This window comes from Chiroxiphia lanceolata, chromosome 23, assembly GCF_009829145.1.
Source record: "Chiroxiphia lanceolata isolate bChiLan1 chromosome 23, bChiLan1.pri, whole genome shotgun sequence".
Lineage (NCBI taxonomy): Eukaryota > Metazoa > Chordata > Aves > Passeriformes > Pipridae > Chiroxiphia > Chiroxiphia lanceolata.
Genome location: NC_045659.1, coordinates 5,469,606 through 5,489,407, shown reverse-complemented (window position 1 = coordinate 5,489,407; position 19,802 = coordinate 5,469,606). Strand labels below are relative to the sequence as shown.

At 57.5% G+C, this 19,802-nt stretch overlaps 1 protein-coding gene across 2 annotated transcripts; it reads right to left on the bottom strand.

The window, feature by feature from the left end:
* Positions 1-291: 291 nt before the first annotated feature.
* On the bottom strand, positions 292-19,551 carry ST3GAL4 (ST3 beta-galactoside alpha-2,3-sialyltransferase 4). 2 transcript variants are annotated; one of them, XM_032709611.1, is made up of 12 exons: positions 19,521-19,551; positions 11,028-11,097; positions 4,666-4,738; positions 4,082-4,163; positions 3,478-3,558; positions 3,274-3,371; positions 2,857-2,917; positions 2,528-2,623; positions 2,246-2,435; positions 2,003-2,146; positions 1,764-1,907; positions 292-1,348 (listed from the first exon to the last, which is right to left on the bottom strand). In XM_032709611.1, exons 3-12 carry the CDS (start codon positions 4,679-4,681, stop codon positions 1,262-1,264), a joined length of 999 nt encoding a protein of 332 aa, XP_032565502.1. In that variant the 5' UTR covers positions 4,682-4,738; positions 11,028-11,097; positions 19,521-19,551; the 3' UTR covers positions 292-1,261. The 2 variants fall into 2 exon arrangements, with proteins under 2 accessions (XP_032565502.1, XP_032565501.1); XM_032709610.1 differs by lacking the exon at positions 19,521-19,551 and having other exon boundaries at positions 4,094-4,163; positions 11,028-11,289.
* Between the last annotated feature and the right edge of the window lie 251 nt (positions 19,552-19,802).

Sequence of the window (19,802 nt, the reverse complement as noted above, 5' to 3'; positions counted from 1 at the left end):
GTGGCCACCCCGCGGGGACAGCGGCTTTTCGTGGTGACAGTTTGCCCGGCCCAGACCTGGCCTGGAGCCTGGGTGTGCCATGGCCTCCTGGGGGAACCCCCAGGGGGGCAGAAATGGCTGGTGGTGGAGGGAAACTGAGGCACGGGGCAGCTGGGAGCCCACAACCCCAGCATGGGAGCCAGGACATGGGGCGTCACAGCAGGTAAGGGGACATGGGGACAGGCCCCCCTCTCTGCATCTCACAGCCCCAAGACTCCCTCACACACCCCCCATCAAGCCCCAGGAGCACCCAGCCCATCCCAGCCTCAGCAGGACCTTTATTGGGTGCCAGCATGAGCCCCAACACCCCCATCCATTGGTTCCCCCAACACCCACAGCCCCGCACGGGGCAGAGGGGACCCTACAGCAGCAGGGAGAAGGCACCAGTCGACCCCTCCATGGGGGGACGTTGGACATGCCAAACACCCACCTCCTGGAGCCGAGCACCCCACCAGCCCCCCACCCAAGGCCCCTTGTCCCTGACACCAGTGGCACACGGGCCCCAGGTGAAGGCTCCACCATAAATAAGCATTTAAATTAATTAAATTAATCTGCACCCCCAAAGGGCCCCGGCAGACCCCGAGGCCAAGCACCCCTGGGTGCCCCCACCCGGGGGGGCTGCGGGGACGAGCCCCCGCGCCAGCGCTAAGGCACAGGACGGGGCTGCCGAGTAAAAAGGACATTAAAAAAAAAAGGGGGGGAATTAAATATCTAGGAGGGGATCCAGGGGAGGGAGGAGGCAACACAGGCCCCCAAAGGCTCCCATTCCCTGCAGGGAGGGTCCCGGGACCCCCAAGATCAGCCCCTTGGCAGGGCCCTCGTCCGAGTGATGAGGGGATTAAGGGAAAGAGAAAGTCCAAGGCAGGGGCTCCTGCCCTGCCTCACCCCCACAGGCCCGCTGGGAGGGAGGACCCCCCACCCCTAAAGTCCCCTCCAAGTCCTTGGTAGCTTCAGTGCGTTGGTAGAAAAGGTGCCGGGGGCTCCCTGCGCCCCCCCAGAGCTGCCCCTGCCCCGGGGACCCGCGGCCCAGCGCGGCCCCCCAGCCCTGCTGGCTCCGACAGCCCCGGGGCGCGGTGACGGCGGTGACCAGGACACTCAGCCCTTGGGCAGTGACCAGGACACTCTGCCCTTGGGCAGTGACCAGGACACTCTGCCTTCGGCCGTGTCCCCTCATGGCGGGCGCTGGTGTCCCCTCGCAGGGGGGGTGACATCCCTGCCATCCTCAGAAGTAGGTGAGGTTCTTGACCAGTCCCAGCTCCAGCATCCGCTTGATGGCCACGGCCTCGTGTGACACGTTGTGCTCCGACGCCTGTGGGACGGGGAGCAGGGGGTGACACCAGGGACGAGGGGTCAAGCACTTTCCTCCCGCCCCTCCCAGCCCTCCGGCTTGCCCACCTCACCAGTGGGAGTTGAGCCCCCCAGAAAGAGGGACAGAACCCTCCCCACTCAATCCCCCTGGCCACAAGCCCTTCTCCTCACACATAAACACAAAGGGATGGATCCAGCTCTCCATGCCTCCAAAGACACTGGGCTACAGGGAGAAGTTGGATGGTGACCATCCAACAGTGGGCCTCAACACCCACCATGGGAGGGGAGCAAGAGGTCTCCATGGGAGGAGGCTCCCACACCACTCAGCATCACAGCAATGCTCTCCCGGGCTGCCATCCCCCATCCCAGGGAAAAATGGGGGGGAGTGTGGACAAAATTGTGGGGCAGACACTTACGGCCATGGACTTGAGTGTGACCTGTTCGTAGTAGTGGATGGTTTGCTTCTTGTTGCCCGAGTCGGGGTAGCCAAAGCCCGCGATGTGCACCAGGTCGCAGAAGTGCAGCGCCAGGGTGATGGCCAAGAGCCCCGTGGTGGGCTTCTGGGGGACAGGGGCAGAGAGCCACAGCCTTCAGGGAGACGCACGGGGACAGGCTGTTCCCCCTCAGGGGGTGCAGGGGGGACCCCACCCCTTACCTGTTTGACCTTCCGTGGTTGCTTCATGGGGAGGTTGAGCACTTTAGCAGCAGTTACTTCCATGTAGTAAGGGTTGAGGACGCGCACTTGCTCCGGGTTGGCGTCCCAGATCAATGGGGGCTGCTTCCAAAACCCCTTCCGAACCTGCAAGAGGACAGAGATGTCCCCAGGGGTAGGATGGGATGAGGGCTGGACTCCAGAGCAGTCAGCGAGGGGTCGGACTCGCTTCCCCACCACGCTCACCCTCTTCTTGTCGTTGAGGATGGCCTCCATCCACTGGAAGTCCATGGGCTTGAAGGGCACCAGCACCAGCAGCGTGTCGGGGTTGTTCTCCGTCCGGGGGTCGAAGTGGGCCGACTCCGGGTAGAAGAGGCGCATGGTGGTCTTGGAGCCCACGTCCTGCTCATAACCATGGACCGGGGCGTTGTTCAGCCTTGGGTGGGGGGACACGGGGACATCACAGGTGTCAGCCCCCGCCGTGGGTGGCACCGGGGAGGGAGCGGTGGCACAGAGCCAGGGCCGTACCTGATCACGACGTCGTAGGTGTTGATGGTGTCGCCCATGGAGCTGTTGCGGAGCCGGTGGCCGTTGCCCACCACCGCACACCTCCGGCACTTCAGGCTGCGAGAGAAAGCCCAGTCTCAACCAGATCTGCTTCAAAACCAGGGTGGTTTTAACCCCCAAGGGGGGTTTAACCCCTCGTTGCCCAGTCTCCAAACCTTCCCGCACTCCGTCCACCACCCCTGGGGGTTGCAGAGGTTCATTTTGCCAAATCCCGGGCCCACAACAGATGAATTCCACCCCTCATGAGAAAAAGACAGAGAGAAAAGCCCCTAAACCCACCCCGGTGTTACCTCTGGATGCTCTCGGGCAGGGAGTAGTGGGTGATGGACAGCAGGCGCAGGAGGACGTCTTCTGCAAAGCAAGGGCCAGCAGAAGGTGAGGAAGGCAGCTCCTGCCTGGCACAAGGCCCGGGGTGCTGCCCCATCCCTGCCGATTTCCTCCTGCCGTTAATCCCAGGTCTGGGTGGATAATCCATGGCTGGGGTTTAGTAAAGCCTGGCCCACCCTAAACCCTTTTAGAGGGTCCAAACGCACCCAGAGCAAGGAGATACCAGCTGCAGAGTCCAAAAATCAAGCAAATAACTTGGGGGGGGGGGGCTGAACAGTCTCCAAAAAGCAACCTGCAGCAGCTTTTCAGAGGGAAGCTGAAACCCCGGGGAGCAGCAGCAGGACAGACAGACAGACCCACAGAGCACTGCCAGCACTCACCACTTCCCTTGGTGCCGTAGGGCAGCTCGTAGAGCGACGGTGTCTTCACCCAAAAATAGTCCTTCAGCTGCAAGAAGAGCGGGTGGTCCCTCGTGTAGCTGCCGAGGAGCAAAGGGTTGGTGAGACCGGGATGGGGGGGAGGCACAGGGAGGGGGGTCCTGGCTCTGCATCCCCCCACTCCCTCCTCCCTGCCCCAAAACTCACTTCCCGATGAGCTGCGCCGCTTTCTTTTCCACCTCCCCAAGGGGACACATCGTCTTGTTTTCTTGGACAGGGAAATAAAAGCTGTAAGGGAAGGGGTTAATTAAATCAAATGATGCCAGTCCCTCTGCACCCCCCTCCTGGCAAAGGGGAGGTTTCAGCACCCCACGGTGGGATTCAAGCCATGCCAGAGATATTTAAGGCCAGCACTGCCTTGGATGTTTATCTGCTGGGCTTGCAGCCTTGCATCGGAAGAGGTCTCTCTTGCCCTGCTCATGGACCTCACGCTCTCTGCTTTCCCCATCTCCCATCAGCATCACTGGCACGGGGAGGAGAGTGGGGTTTTCCCATCCTCTCGGGTTCAGGAAAACACCGGCATTCACCAAAACCCCCGCAGAGCCCAACCACCACCACACACCGAGGGGGAAACCTCGTGTCGTGCCCCCGTCCTCCGGCAGCAGCCAAGGATGCTGCCACCTCCCTGCTCCCCCGGGATCCAGCCAGACCATGCTCCTGCATCCCCGTGCAGGACGGAAGGGAGGATGCCACCTCCTGGGAGTGAAGGAAAGGGCAGGAGGTCCTTTAAACTTGAATGAAAGGCACTCACAGCTGTGTGTACCTGTCTTCCCGGTAGATCGAGTACCAAACCATCACCAGAAACAGCGCCAGCACCCCGAGTATCTTCCCTCCTGCGTGCCCAGAGGGGAGGGGGAGAGAAAAAACACCATCAGGCCAGTACCCTGGGGTTTGGATGATGGGATGTGGGGTCCCACAGCCCTCTGGGGATGTCCCGGTAGATCCAGGCCAGCAGAGCTTTGATGGGGAGCGGCCGGGGTTTGGTTGACACCGTGCTCCCGAGAGCAGCAGTTGTGAGACACAGCCAGGTGATTTTGTCCTGGTTCCAAAAGCCACGACATTTCTGTTTCCGCCTTCTGTCAAAGGCTGGGCAAACATCCGTCTTTCCAGGTGCCTCACCCCATTTTTGTACCATAAAGTTCCAGGTGCCTGAACCCGGAGGTTCAAGGACCCCAAAACCACCCTCCCTGCCAGAACTTTGCCCGTGATACCGCAGCACTCCATCACCCAGCTGGAGCTGCAGCAAAGCAGCATCCAACCCCCAAAAGCCAGATTTCCACATGCAAATCCCCCAGTCCCCCCATCCCTGCCTGGACAGAGGGAGATGGGACTCACGAGACTTGTTGATCATTTTTATGAGCAGGAAAGGGATCAGGCGAGGGCCGGAGCTCTCATCGTGGCTGGTCACCTGCGGGAAAACAGGAATGGCACTGGATGAGGGCAAAACCCACAGGAGCCGCTCCAAAACCCCATCCAAAAGGCATCACCCCCTGCCTGCCCATTTGTGATGGTGTGAGGGTTCCCCAAGGGATTTATTTATTTAAATCCACATTTCTGCACTGCCAAAGGGTTGGTTTGTAGAGTTTATCAAAGCCAGGCAAGCCCCCGCGCTTCCTGAGGAGCTTCAGCCCTAAAGGTTAAAGGACAAAGGGAAAAAAAAAAAGAAATTAAAGAGGAAAAATGAGCTCTCAGTGGGGTTTCAACCACAAAATCCCACGGGTGGTGATTTTAAGCCCAGCTTAAGCATCCATCTGGCACCAGCAGCTACAAAGCCCAACGTGCCACCCCCGCCACCGAGCCAGGCAGAAAGGGCAGGAGCAGCCGAGGGGGGTCAAACCAAAGAGCATCACGAACTGCAGGAACCTCCAACGCCTTCGATTCCTCCATCCCGGCCCCGGGAAGGGGGTGCCCCGAGCTCAGTCCCCGCGCAAACACCGGCGGGGGAAGTGGCGCGACTTTCGTCTTCCTCCGAAACCTCTCGCTCCTGGAATAAGGAGCAAAGAGCCCTGATCGGAGCCATCCCGGGATCGGCCCAGCCCAGCCCACCAGCACACGGCAAGGATGGAAGATTAACTTACCAGCAGGGAGAAGCTTAGGGGTACATGGGAGGCTTTGCTCCAGGGAGTGAATTCTGCTCTAAGCCCGGCTCAGAGGTGGGCTTGGCTTTGCCACCCCGTAACTGAGCTCCTCCCTGCTCCGAAATGTCTCCGTGAGGGAGGAAGGAGTGTTAAACGCCAGCCAAGGGCAAAGGAGCACACCCGGGCTGGCAATCAGCTCCTCTCCATCACTGAAGGATTAGTCACCTGGGGGGGGCACCCACCTGACATCCCTCCCTGCACCTCCCTCACACTCCCTCCTGCTTAACGAAGCACCGCTAATGAACCCGGCACCTGCCACCTGCCCGGCAGGGCCATGGCCTCACCCGGCCAAGAGGGAGTCAAGAGCAGCAGTTCTGGGGGCAAAAATGTATCAAGAATGAGAAGAATTGAGACTCAAGATGGTCCCACGAGAGTCAGGCTCTTCCCTTCCTCGTCACGGGCTCCTGAAGTTAAAAGGGCAGGAGGGCAATTAATTAAAAAGGGCAGGAAGGGCAATTAAAAGGGAATTAAGGACAATTAAACTGTGCTAGAAGCAGTGGGATGGGACATCAGGCAAGGAAAACTGTCCATTTGACAGCAGAGAGATGGGGACAGAGACAGGGACTGGTGATGTGGTCCCCTGGGAAAGTACCTGTCTGCCCTGAAATGCTTTTCCTTCATAAATCATGTCCCACCATCACCTGGGGGCCCCAGAAAGGGGAAGCAAAACCCCCCCATCGACAATTTACACCCCAGCTCTCATCCTGCATCCGTATTTCTGGCTCAATAAGCCCCTCCTGCCTGGAAAGATGAAACCCATGACCGGATCTTCAAGGGTGGGAGCACTTAGGGAGAAGGAGCTGGGGGGGTCTCACCCCTTTGCATGTAACGATTTCTTGGGAAAAGTAAAATTAGGGGCAAGTGAAAAGCAGCTTGTGCTTCCTGGGGGTTTTTGTTCTACGCAAAACTGGCCATGAAAGCCCTGAGGGGGAAATCCACCCCACAGCTGGAGGCTGGTGATGCTTCTGGGGGGCCTGAGCACCCCTCTTCACCCAGGGCTGGGATGCTGTTGGGCATCAGGACCCAAATTTAGCACTAAATTCACCCCCCAGCTCTCTCCTTGGGTGCCAAAACACCCCACCGAGCCCGTTTCACCCCTCCCACTGGGAAAATCCGCTCTCCCCGCAGTGTTTGCCCTTACATACCAGCTTTTCTTTAATTGTTTTGTTGGGTTTTTTTTTGAAGGCTTTATGATCTTTTCTCAGGCTTGTACGCACAAGCTGGGCCCGATGCAAAATTTATCTAAGGCAAACACGGCTAATAATCCCCGGGGTGAAGGAGCACTGTTTGGTGAAGCGTTCCGGGAATGCGGAGCAAAACAGAGCACACCCAGCTGCCCCCGCGCCCGTGGTGCCTCTGGAATGAGTTCAAGCTCGGCCCTACCAGATCCACAGCCCAAAACAGAGCAGCTGCCAACAGTGGGAAAGTCTGAACACTCCAAGCCAGCGCTCTGGCTCCTCAGGGGGCTGCTGGGGGCAGCGATGCTGAAGAGTCCTGCTGGTCCCCACAGCATTCCCGGTCCTGCAGTGTCCTCAGACCCTGCAGCATCCCTGTCCCATCACAGCATCCTCAGAGCTCCCCATGGCAACTCTGGTCTTACAGCACCCTCTTGCAGCAACCCCAGTCCTGCAATATCCCTGGTCCTGCAGCATCCCTGTCCCATCACAGCATCCTCAGAGCCCCCACAGCATCCTCAGAGCCCCCCCAGTGTCCCTGTCCCATCACAGCATTCTCAGAGCCCCCATAGTGTCCCTGTCCCACCACAGCATCCTCAGAGCCCCCACAGCATCCCTGTCCCACCACAGCATTCTCAGAGCCCCCACAGCATTCTCAGAGCCCCCCCAGTGTCCCTGTCCCATCACAGCATTCTCAGAGCCCCCATAGTGTCCCTGTCCCACCACAGCATCCTCAGAGCCTCCACAGCATCCCTGTCCCACCACAGCATCCTCAGAGCCCCCACAGCATCCTCAGAGCCCCCACAGCATCCCTGTCCCATCACAGGGCCCTCGGAGCCCCCCCCAGCATCTGCCAGGTCCCCCAACAGAGACCTCTCATCACAACATCCTCTCTAGATCCCCCACCACAGCATCCCAATCCAGCAGGGAGAGACTCCATGCTCATCCCTCACCACGGCTCCCTCGGGGTCAGTCCAGGGCATCGCCTGCCCCACCAAGCCTCGGAGCTGAGGGGAAAGTCCCGGCTGGATTCAGCTCCCCACACCTGGGAGAAGCAACTGGAAAAGCCCCTCTTTGATATCAGCACCCCCACAGCTCCTGGGCTGGGGATTATCGCTGCACAAAGGACTCAAAAGCCCTTCCCCCCTTCCCCACCCTGTGTTCCAGGAAAGCCCCACCCCGGGATGCTGCAGAGGCAGCTCACAGCCAAACCTCACAGAGTTTCCCTGTCTCCCTCCAACCTGGAGAGGGATTTTGCCCGGCAATTTTTTACCATGTCCCCTGGGAGATGCCAGCAACACCCCAAGGGGCTGACCTTCCTGCTGGGAGAGGATCTCAGAAGAGCTCATCCCTGTATGTCCATCCATTCATCCATCCATCCTTCCATCCATCCATCCCTCAACCTCAACAGCTCCAGCATTTCTGGATTTAAGTCATGCCAATCCACAGAGTGGCAGCAGGAATTTAAAGGGAATTTAAAGCCATGGAACAAGCACAAAGGTGGGGGGTGGTTATAAATTCCCCCAGCCCATCCTGACATGGATGGATGGTGATCCCAGGCACCCATTGCCATCCCAGCAAAGCATCGTGGACCAGCAGACCATGCAGCAAAAGCTCTTAGTACTTTTATGTTTCCATGGTAACCCCTGGATTGTGGAAAAGCGTGACACGAGGCAAGGACACCTCTCCTGTGCTCCCACCATCCCAACCCACATGTTCATGGGACACAGAGCCACCCACTGCCTGGTCCAGATTCCCTGGGTGAGAAGGAAGCTCAGTGGAGAACAAGCATCTCCAACAGTTTATCCCAAAAAAACATGCATTTATTTTTAACTGGAGGAGTGTTGGATTGTGCCCGAGGAAGGGATGCACCAGCAGTCCCTGGGCATTCACTCTCAGCAGTGGGAACCACTGGGAGACAGACAGACAGACAGGACAGCACAGACCCCTCCAACCCCAACCAGACCATCTCTCCCGAGCTTTCCAGGCACATGGAGCTTTCAGGAACCAGCAGGGCAGATCCCACATTCCACTGAGGACAACACCCAGGATCGACCCCCAGGGAAGCAGTTTACAGCCCTGGGATCTTCCAAGCCCCCATCCCATGGGATTTCTGCCCAGTAGGGCTGGGATTGCTGGAGGAGCCCCGGCAGATGCCGACGTACCCCCCACGCTGTCCCAGTCCTGCCCCGGCACAGCCACCGCGTGCCAGAGCCTGAGCACAACCTGGGAGGCGGCCGGGGGCGATCCTGCAGGGAAAGAAAGGATCCAGCCAATTCCGGGCACTGCCTGCGCTTGGCAGATCATCAAAGGCACCCAAATCCCCAGCCTGGCATCCCAAACCTTCCTCGCCCTGGCTGCTGTGAGCTCCAGGTGCTCGGGGAACTTTTTTTCCAAGCTGGGAGGAAAAGTGAGACCCACAGCGGGGAGAAAATCCTTGTGGGATTACAACAACCGCCGTCACAAGCCCAAAAGGCAGCAGGGTCTGGATTTCAGCCCCCTCCAAGGGACGCTGCATGGGATGGGGATTCCAGGAGGGAAACAGGGATACTGAAAGGGGACCAGGAATACTGGGAGGGGACAAGGGATGCCAAAAACCAGCAGGGCAAAGCGACAGCAAGAGCAGGAGCTGTAAGTGCAGCGGGCCAGGGGGAGGCAGAGGATCGTGAGGACACAGCACTGCAAAAATCAATCCCGCTGGACAGCGGGCACAGCCCCACGGAGGGCACGGAGCCAGCCCAGCCCGTGCACTGATACCCACATTTATCCTATTTTAAGAGCCCTGCGAGTCACTTTAAAGGAATCTTAATTGCCCTCTTCACGGAGAGGCAGCGCTGTTTCCTTCGACCGTGGTATCCCAGGCACACAATAACCCGGCCAGAGATTTAAGATAGGGGAGAACAACCCCTCGCTGGCATGTGAGCCTTAACAAAACACTCACCCGTGACCAGGCTGCAATTCTGAAACTGGCAACGGCGAGTAAGCTCAGGTACAACGAGTCTTTCCATGGTGGCAGGTCCCCAGGATAAACCTGGGCTGCTTCTGCCTTCCCGTGGCACTGTTGGTTTTAATGTGCTCCAGAGCCAAAACCCGATTCAGGTCAGTGCTGACTCCACCCTCTCCTCTCCCCCATTTATTTTTTAATCCTTGCAGCAGAAAAAACACAGGGTGGGACCCAAGTGCCTTCCTACATCCCCAAAACACTGACTATGTGGGTACACCTGAGCATCCCACAGCTCTGGGGTAACCCCATGGAGCTACAGGGCTTCACCTCGGGGAGTTCAGCTACAGTGTTATAGGTTATATATAATTATTTATATTATATAATCACTCTTTAATACTTAAAAAACTAAAATAAAGACCCTTTCCTGCTGGATGCACTCCAGAGGTTATGGCTGAGCTGCTGGAAGCCAGCGGAACCACTCACAGGGGAACAACCTCCCTCTCCGAGGGTGGACCCCCAGCAGAGATGATGGGATCTCATCCCTGAGCCCCCACCACCGACCCAGCCACCCCCTCCTCCCACCTGCCCCGCCCTGTCCCCATCTGCTGCCACTGTCACCTCATGTTTACTCTCCGCTATCTCCGTCCTCAGGGATCGTCCAGGGATGCAGGCGGCAATGGTGAGAGTAGCTTTGGCAACACAGCTTTGAACCCCACATTTTGGGCTAAATCCCCCCCAAAAAGCGGCAGAAAGGTGGGAGGCAGCAAGCTGGGGATGCAGGCAAGGTGCAGGCAGGAGGCTGGCAGCCTCTCCCCGCTCCCCCAGGAGCAGCAGGCAGAGCACCCAACAGGGAGCACCTGCTCCCTTACAGTCCTGGGAGGTAAAAACTAAACCATGGAGATGTTTCAGCCCATCCTCAACCCAAACTCAAGCAAAGCCCGATCCAAATCCAGCTCACCAGGGAAAAGGGGTAGGTTTCTCAAGCCCCAGGGCTGAGTTAGCCCATGGTCTGCTCCCATCCCTAGTGGCTTTTGCCTCCAGGAGTCCCCTTCTGGGGGCTCAGAAGCTGCCTGCAGTCACCACCCCCTTTGTAAGGCTCACTTAGCACCTTAACCCTCCATCTGTGGTTTCCCCTCTGCTTCCTGTTTTGCACTGAATTTGGAGGAGCAGAACCCCCAGAGCAACCCCACAGCTCAAAGCTCACGTCTGTCAACCCCGAATCCCCCGGGGATCTTGTCTGCTCCTTTCTCCCACATTAATGATCATGGAGGAAGATTCCAGGAAATAACTCGCTCCATCACCTTGCACCCCCCGTTAATCCACACTGGGAGGAGGATTCCTGTCTCAGGGAGACCTTTTCCTGCATCCCCAGCAGTGGGAGAGGCTGAAGCTGGTCCCGTCAGGGCAGGGATAAACTGGCAGCAGGTCGTGGCTACTTACGGTCCGTCCTCTCGGTCCAGGCGGAGCAGGCAGGAGCTCGGTGGGATCTACGGGGCCGTCCTCTCTTCCCCTAGGAAAGGGAAAAGGGAGAACATCCTCAGGGCTACGGCCACCCACACTGGCAGCACACAAGGGACGTTTTGCTTCGCAGCCATCCGCCTTTGGAGGATCCACGGATCCTTCTGGATCCCCAGCCAGGGCAGCTCGGAGCACTGACGGGGAGCCAGCCCTAGAGGAGCAGGAGCAGGGCCTTGACGAGCCACCACCGTCACAGAGGAGTCTGTGCTCTCCAAAAAGCCACCCACCTCCCACCCACCTCCGCAGGCACCGGCAGCACCGGGGCTGGGCTGCCGGCGCCTCTTAAGGAGGAGGCGTGGCAGAGCAGAGCAGAGCAGAGCACAGACCTCCCCGCAGGTTTCCCCAACACCTCCTGGCCTTTCCCACCGAAATCCCCCTCCCTGACTCACTCGGACTTTTAGGAAGGCCCCAGGAGATGGAGTGATGCCCTTTATCCCAGAGAAAGGGGGATGCAGCCCTGCTCTGCAGCTCTCCTGCCTTCCCACACGGAGAACACTGCTTAATCCCACATCTCCACCATCTTCTCCTCAAAAACTTTCCAAACTGCACATCCCCACCTGGCAGTGTAATATCCTCATGATCTGAGGAAGGAAAAGCCCCGCTGAGAAGCTGCCATGCACAGAAACCCTCCTGCCACAGTGCTGCTCAGAGAAAGCCTCTCTGCAGGGGCAGCCACTCCACATCCCGAGTAACTATCCCAGATACCGAGGGGCGAGGTGGGCTGAGGGGGAAAAGGAGCCATCCAGGTGGAGGGAGTGGGATAATGAGCCAGCCAGGTGGCACAAGCCCACTGCTATCCCAGTTAGTCCCTGGGATAAACCACACGAGGAAGAACCTCAATCCCATTCAATGCAAAAAAAACCAGTGACACAGGTGAGGAAGACAAGGCTCACTCCCAGCTGCTGCTCGAGCCCTGGCAGGGAAGGTGCTTCCAAGGGGAAACTCTGAAGGGCTGGAGGTTTCCTTACCTCTCTCTGCCTTCTCCAGTTAGGAAAGCAGAGATGAGAAGTGCAAGCCTTCCCCACAGCATGCTTTGCTCTTAATATCCCATTAAAATAACATCCCATGCAAGAGATGGGGAAGGAAACCACTTCTTCTGGATACTTCTCTGCAGGGACCAGGCTTTCTGTCCATGTCCCGGGATGACAGGGATGGCTCCATCCCAGTATCACCCATTCCCTCTCCACTCAAAGAGCATCTGCTTCTTCCTTCCATCATCATTTGCCTTGGGGAGCGATTAACCCAGAGGGCTCAGGACAATCAGCAGCCAAACCAACTGCACTTGGGGTCACAGATTTCACCTTCTGGCACCAGAGTCAGCCCTGAATCCACTGGAGCATCCGACATCGCTGCCAACAAGGAGCCTTTTGATTTAGAACCATGAATTGTAGGATCCACTAACGAGGTTAAATCCTCCCCGGGGAGCTCCTGCTAAAGCACTTCATGGTGCAGCATCAGCCCCGTGCAGAGGAGGATGAGGATGCTCGGAGCTGCCTGGGGGTGGGCAGGGGGATCCCAGGAGGATCCTTCAGCCCCACACGAGTAGGAGACTGTGGTACCTTAAAGCACATCGGCCCGGTCGGGAGGATCTGAGGTCTTGCCCCAGGCTGGTCTTTCCAGCTCGACTGGAAGAGCCAGGAGCTGGATCGCCGTTGGTCTTCCTGGGATTGTTTTCCAGCCTCTCGGGCGGTCTCCCCGCCACTGGCTGATGCAGTCGGCCATTCCCAGCCCAAGGTCCAGAAAAATCCCCTCACGGATCCGGCATCCGACAGGTCAGGAACCGCTGTCTCCGCCACTCGCCGCGGGCGGCTCAACCCATCCGGCAGCTGATCCCGGCAGGAAATGAATGTCCCAGAGCCCTTGAGAAACCCTAAACAAGTTGGATTTTGCTCCTTTCCCTCTCCAGGTATGCTGTCGGCCTCAATTTCCCGCCCTGCCTATCAGTTTAATCGTTTAAATGATGATTCTCAAATTTGAGGGGGGAAAGGGCACCTTGTGCCCGCTCCCTGACACCTCCCTCCGGGATGCTCATGGCTTTGGGCAAAAGAAAATGAAAACATTCCTTCCCCTGTCAAAGACTAAAGCCAGCCAGGATTTTTGAGGGGCTCAGCCCTGGTGCAGGAGCATCCCTGTGGGAAGACAGGTATTCCCCAGGCAGGAGGGGACACAAGCAGGGCAGGGATGAGCCACCAAATCCCTCCTGTCATCATCCTCCCCCTCCAGGACCAAACCCCCTGGGGGCTGTTAAAATAGAGGAGGGGGAGATGGAGACGGAGTCTGTCCCCCTTCCACCCGCCAGACCTGAAGCGAGGCAGCCGTCCGTCCGTCCGTCCGTCGGAGCTCCATCGCCGGCGCCAACCTCCCTCGGTTAAAATTACCTCCCGAGGGGGGAGAGAGCAAAAGCCAGGTTGGGAGGGGAATAAAAGCCAGGTGAGCTCATCCTCCTCCAGAGAAAACGTCTCCACTTGGCATGAGCGAGGTGTTTCCAAGCCCGGCACATCCCTCACGTCACCCCGATCGCTGTTGCCCCGGGACCAGCAGCTTATTCACTCAGCAAGCATTTAGTGGGAGATAATCCAGCTGCTTCCCAACCATCCTTTGGCCGAGCCAAAGGTGTAATTCCAGTGTGGGATGCGATTTTTGGGAAGAGGTTTCCCTAATGGTCATCCCAGCAGATGCTCCCTGACCAGGAGAGAACGGAAGAGCCGCCACCAGCAGAACCTCCACCTCAGCTGCAGCTTTTCAATTCTATTAATAATTTATTGAATTTATTAAACTACTTTATTAAAAATAAAATAATTTAATAAACCTATATCCTATCAAATCCCTGGGAATAGGAAGAAAAGCAAAGCAAAGCTGCCCAGCCAAGCCGGATTATCCAAAGCAGCGACCGACCTAAAAATAAACCACCGCTATTTAAGGATGAGCCTCCCACAATGAACCCCCCCAAAAAAAAAGATAAAAGGAAAAAATAGACATGTTTCCAATCTGGGGTGTTGAGCATCACCCACCAGACCAAAAAAAAAGCCTATTTTGGGTTTATTTCCTAGCCAAAGTCTGTACTTCCAAGAGAACAGCATCACCAGGCTTAAAGCTGCTGATTTCCAGACACCCCATGCAAATAAATAATTAAGATTTAAAGCTGCGTTTGCATAATACAGATAATCTGTCGATTTAACTTGTAAATGCAGGGGGAATTAAGCAGCGACGTTGTTAATTAGGCAGCAAAGGGGCCTGGGAAGCCCCAGCTCCACGGTGGATGCTGGTGGACCACGAGGATGCTGAAGAAGCTGAACATGCTGGGGGATGCAGGGCTTTGGCAGTGGGACCAGGTGTTGGGGCAGGTGCCGTGGTGGGACCACCAAAACCTTGTGTTCATCCATATTTTAGCTGAGCAATCCCCCCCAGCTCCTCCAGCAGGAGCTGCCCATCCCTTCCCGCCCTCGAGGGCTGCCAACACCCCCCTCCGAGAAAAAAGGCAGTGGGAAAAGAGCCCGGGGTAAGATTTCTGAGGACAAATCACATGTTTAGTTGCATAAAGAGCCGGCTCTGACAGCCGGGCTCTCGGCTCCCCCACCCCAAACACCGGACCCCGCCCGGGAGCAAAACCTGTTGAGCCCGAATGTGCCTGAACAGACAGTTCTTTGTGATTTTTTTTTTCCTTCTCTTTTTCCGTTTGGAAGCGGCCGCTGGTGATCGCACAGGGATGGGCCCGAGGACTTCCCAGCCCTTGGCACCGCTCCTGACTCCTTGTTCGGAGGCAGCACCGCGTTTAACCCCTAAAGCCCCTCTCTCCCTTTCATTTCTGGCACCATCCCCCTTCCCACACCCTGCTCCTGTTCAGTCCTGCATCCTCCCAATCCACCTGCATCCCTCCTCTCTGCATTTTTCTCCCTTATTTCTCACTTTCTACCTTATTTTTCCTCTTGATGCTTCGGAACTCTCCTCCATTCCCAACCCAGACGGGTCTGATCCGTCCTCATGCTGTAAAATCCCACCCCATAAACCCCATGCCAGGGGGTTGGACGAGCCCAACAGCCACAGAGCTGCCAGGATGGGGATTTAATCCACATCCAGGGGTGTTTCAGTATCCCCTGGGGGAATGCTGGGCTGGCAGTGTGCACACAGCATCAGCAAAGCCCCAGAGCAGCGTTTAAGCCTCCTCAACTCTTGCTCTGCACCCTCCTGTCTCAGTTTCCCTCCACTTGGGGCTCAGGGAAGCTTTGCCCCATTGACAGTGCAGGCAGGGGGTGCAGAGGGACCCTGAACTCCATCCCAGCTCAGGGATCTATATTTTAAAAGAAATTAAAAAACCACCCGATGTCGCAAGAGGCTCAAACCCTGCCGGGGCATCCACCCCAGGGCTCCTTGGGCAAGGCCACGGGGCGAGTCCCAACCTCCTGCCGCTGGCATCGGCCTCTGCTTAAAACATTAAGGCTCGGCTGACTCAGCCTGGCCGGATATCGGGAGGTTGAATCCAGCCGGGAAAACTTGGTCGGGCTGGGGGAGACATTTTGCAGAGGGGAAGAGCCGGAGCAGGAACGGCATCTGGAAGCGATTGGAGGCAAGGAGCCTCTCCCAGGCGCAGCAGGGAATTCCAACGGCGTGAGCTCAGGTTAAAGCCTCCTTCGCAGACCCGGGATTAAAGAGGAGAACCAAACTGCAGCACGTTTATAGATTTTTAAACCTGCAAATAACGAAGGGAAGGGAGCCAGCTCCCTGCTCGGTCCCACATGGACACGGCTTTGTGATTTCGGGTCATTCTGATTTACAATTAAAAAAAAAACCAAACAACTAAATTCCGAAAAGGAGGAGAAATCTCTCCGTGGATTTGTGGATCCAATTTCAGGTGTCGTGTACAGAGTCCTCCTTTGGCACTGCCTTGTTTCACCCCTGCACCTTCCATCCCCTGGGACTCCTGTATCCCACCTCTGAGCATCCCTCACCATCATGGGCTGCATCCCACGATGGTCCTGGAGCGGTAGCAAACCCAGGAGCATCCCAGCATCCTTGGGATGGCATGGAAGAGCCGATGGAGGATGCCAGCCTAGCTCGGGCAGAGTGGTTCTCCACAAGGAACCTCTTCCAGTCATCCCTGAGCCGAGGGACACGGAGCAGCAGCACCCACGGGTGGTCCAACCCGCCTCCATTGGACATTCCAGTAGAGCGATTTATGGTAGGGCAGGATTCACAGGGGATGGGCAGAACCCAGCCCTGCTGTGCCCCACCTCGCTCCCCCAAATTGCTGCCCTGACCCCACAGTAGGCACTCACCCGCATCCCGCCCGACTCCAGCGCTCCCACCCACCTTCCCGGCGGCGCGGCCGTCGCCATCCCGCGCCGATCCGCGCCCCGGCGCAGCCGGACCAGCCGGGAGCAGCGTCCCCCGACGCTGCCAGCGCTGCAGCCCGGAGGTCTCCGGCAGGCAAAGCACATCCTGGAGAGCAGCCGCAGCCTGCGCCAGCCCGAAACCACTCCGAGCATCCGCCAGCCCCAAGGAAAACCAGGAGGGAGGGTGGCTCCTTCAGTTTTTCCGTTCCCCGACAGCCAAATCCCTTTTTCCTTCCTCCAAGGACACTTTCCAGCCTGACTCTGGTCACATGCAAGGGGTCAGCAGCTGGAAGGGCAAGAGATGAGCAAATACTGGGGGCTTTTCCTCTTGCTTTCCAAGAAGACACAGGGTTTTCCTGGAATAACCTTGATAAACATGAGGATTGCAGCAGGAGGAGGGAGAAGTGCAAAAGGAAAGCGAGGGGAACTTAAGAAACACCGAAAAAGAGAACCAGAAGTTGCAACAAGCAGCGTGAAAGTATCAAATCATTTCCTTTCCTCCCTTGCAAAGCCAAAACTGCTCCTGCGACTGTTCCTGGCACCAGCGTACGAGGGGGGTCCCAGCCTGGGATGGGGAGAGCGGGATGGGGGCCCAGAGGGATCCAGGTGAATCCAGGACACCAACCTCTGCAGGAGAGGGACCACATCCCTGCTCCTCACAGAGTCCTCAGGCTACACCCAGAGCAAACAACCAAAAGGGGGAAAATAACATAAAAACAAATTTTTTTTTTTATTATTATTTTTTTCTAAAGCCCAATAGGGAAAGTTGTGGAGAAACAGACTCCGTGCTGCCAGCCTGAATCAGCTCTGGAATATTCAAAGCTAAAGCAATGGGGCCATCACTTTATCCAAGAGAATAAGCAACAGAATACATGGGATTTAGAGATATTGCCAAATAATTAATTAGCGGGATTCAACCTGAGAGTTGCTGCCAGCTGAAAACCCCTGGAAACAGGCGTGGGGAGGGCCCTGGTCTCAGCATTCCCACGTCCTGCAGCCTGGTATCCACCTCTGATGTTGGTTGCAAGGATGGGGATGACACAAGCTATTAAAGTACAGGCTTGGAGATGCCAGTATGTCTGCTTCAGAGTTTAAAATGATTTTAAAGGGATGTTTTCACTCCAGGTATGGGTTTCCCCTCCAGGGTGGGCTGGGGAGCAGGAGGATGCTCCAATCTCAGCTCTTAAAAACACCCTCTGGAAGGCACCCTACATGGCAGATCTCCATGGTGGACATCCCTCAAAATCAGTGTGCACAGACAGTTCCTCCTCTTATATTTACATTTTCAAAGGCCTTATTCCTTTGTGGAATTCAGTGCCTTGCTGGAGCAGCTGCTGTTAACTCCCTGCCCGGAGCTGGAGGAGCGAACAACCCTCTAATGATGTAGGTAATTAAGGACAGGGATTAGGGAGAGACCAGCAAAGTGTGTGGATCCCATCCATGAGCATGAGATGTTCTTTAGAGGCTGGACACATCGTTAGGAGCCAGAGTAGGAAGAGGACACTCAAACCCATCAGTTCTATCACTGATCCAGGGTTCTGCCCTGCCCGGGGTGTCCGTCCCATGGAAAGCCTCGGCAGAAGCAGCTGGCAAAGCCTGGGCAATCCCTCTTCTCCACCACCTGCCTCCAAGAGCAGTCAGAGGTAGAGCCCGGCAGAGAAGACAGGGAAATTCAGCAGAGCTTCCCCAAAAACTCCACCACAAGACTTTAATTAGCTCATCTTGCCAAGAGATGGGGATCGGAGTCACCAAGCAGCCGGCACCAACCCACCGGGCATCACCCTCCTATCCCGGTGGGAGAGACGCATCCCATGCCCGGTGTCTGAGCTGAGGAGCACAAAAAGCCCCTGGAGGAAGGTTTTCCCTTTGTTCTCCGCTCCCCAGAACAATAAAACCCCACCAGTTCACCCTGCAAAGACCTGACATGGAAAGCTCAACTGGGAACAGTCTGGCTGGTCCTTTTCCTGCTGTCTCAGGGCAAGCATCCTCCTCTCTCCCCGGGAACAAGCCTGTCCTGTGGGAGAACAGGGCTCCAGGCACACATGATGGGTTGGGATAGGGTTCATCCTGCACCAACATGCCCAGATCCCGCTCCCAGCAGCTCTGTCCACACCAGGATCGGGTGGGGGATAAGCAGGGACCCCTCCTACCCCTTTGGGATCACCAGGCTACCAGAGCACATCCATCGACCAGGCAGAGGATGCTCAGGGATGGGGAAAAAAAAGGCTCAGACCACTTAATAAATCCTCCTCAGCCCGTTGTTCTGTGGCGAGAGAGAGCGTCCTGAGCCACACACGGGGCACGTCCTCCCCTCCCAGGGCCTCCGGGAGGATTTTCCCTTCCTTACCGCGGCTCCCGGGCATTCCCACCACACAGACTCGCCGAAACGAGCCCCCCCGGCGCTACGGGGAGACGCCAGACCCTCTCTTCCCAGGGCTCTCGGGGTGGGCTCGCCTTCCTCGGGAGCGGCCGCAGGCAGGAGCGGTGCCGAAGGCCGGCTTTTCCCGGCGAGACGAAGGGGTTTGTTTTGCCGGGAACGGGGCGGCAGCAGATGGAAGGGCACTGGGAGAGCGGGGGTTTTCCTCTCGCCGCTGCCCACGCTCGCTTCAGGCATTGATTAAGTGCGTTAATTAGAAAAATCACCATAATAATTATTAGAAAACCCCAAAACACAGAAATAAAGCTACTCTCTCCCTTTCCGATGTGCCGCGCTCGCCGGGACAGCGATGCCGAAGGTTTGGGATGCCCCGGTGGGGGTCCGAGCTGGGTTAACGGGGGTCCCCCCCGTATCCCCGACCTGAACCCCCCAAACCAGCCCTGCCCGGGCGCTGCCGAGCGGGCAGCGCTCCCTGCCCTGCCCTGCGCCCTCCCAGCGCGGGATCCCCCCAACCCGACCCCTCCAGCCCTCCCAAAAACCACTGGGTTTTGCTTCCCCCCTCCCCTTTTTTTTTTGCTCAACACCCCTCGACTCGCAAACACGCTCTGGAGACGCGGACCCGGGGGGGCCCGGGGGGACACGAGGGGACACGAGGGGACTCGGGGGGACGCGGGGGGACACGGGGGGACCCCCGGGCTGCGGACTCACCATGGGGCGGCGCGGGGGGGTCGGCGCGGCGGGAGGATGCGGGGGGTGGGTGCGGGATGCGGGGCTGGCCCGGAGGGGCGGGCGGGGGGCGGACACGCTTGCGCATAGCGCGGGATGGGCGGTGGAGGGAGGAGGAGGAGGAGGAGGAAGGAGAGAGGGAAGAGCATCCCGGGAGCTGCAGGCGCCCGGTCCCCGCATCCTCGGCACGGGAGAAATGGGGGAGGCCAACCACTCCTTCCCCTTGCCCTGCGGACCCACAAAAATCATAGCGCTGGGGGCAGC

Bases quoted from the DNA above. Each gene is read 5' to 3' on its own strand.
- ST3GAL4 (XM_032709611.1), bottom strand. The intron at 2,918-3,273 runs GTGAGTGCTGGC...CTTGCTTTGCAG, and splicing joins CTACGGCACCAAGGGAAGTG to AAGACGTCCTCCTGCGCCTG. The intron at 2,436-2,527 runs GTACGGCCCTGG...CCCCCACCCAAG, and splicing joins ACCTACGACGTCGTGATCAG to GCTGAACAACGCCCCGGTCC.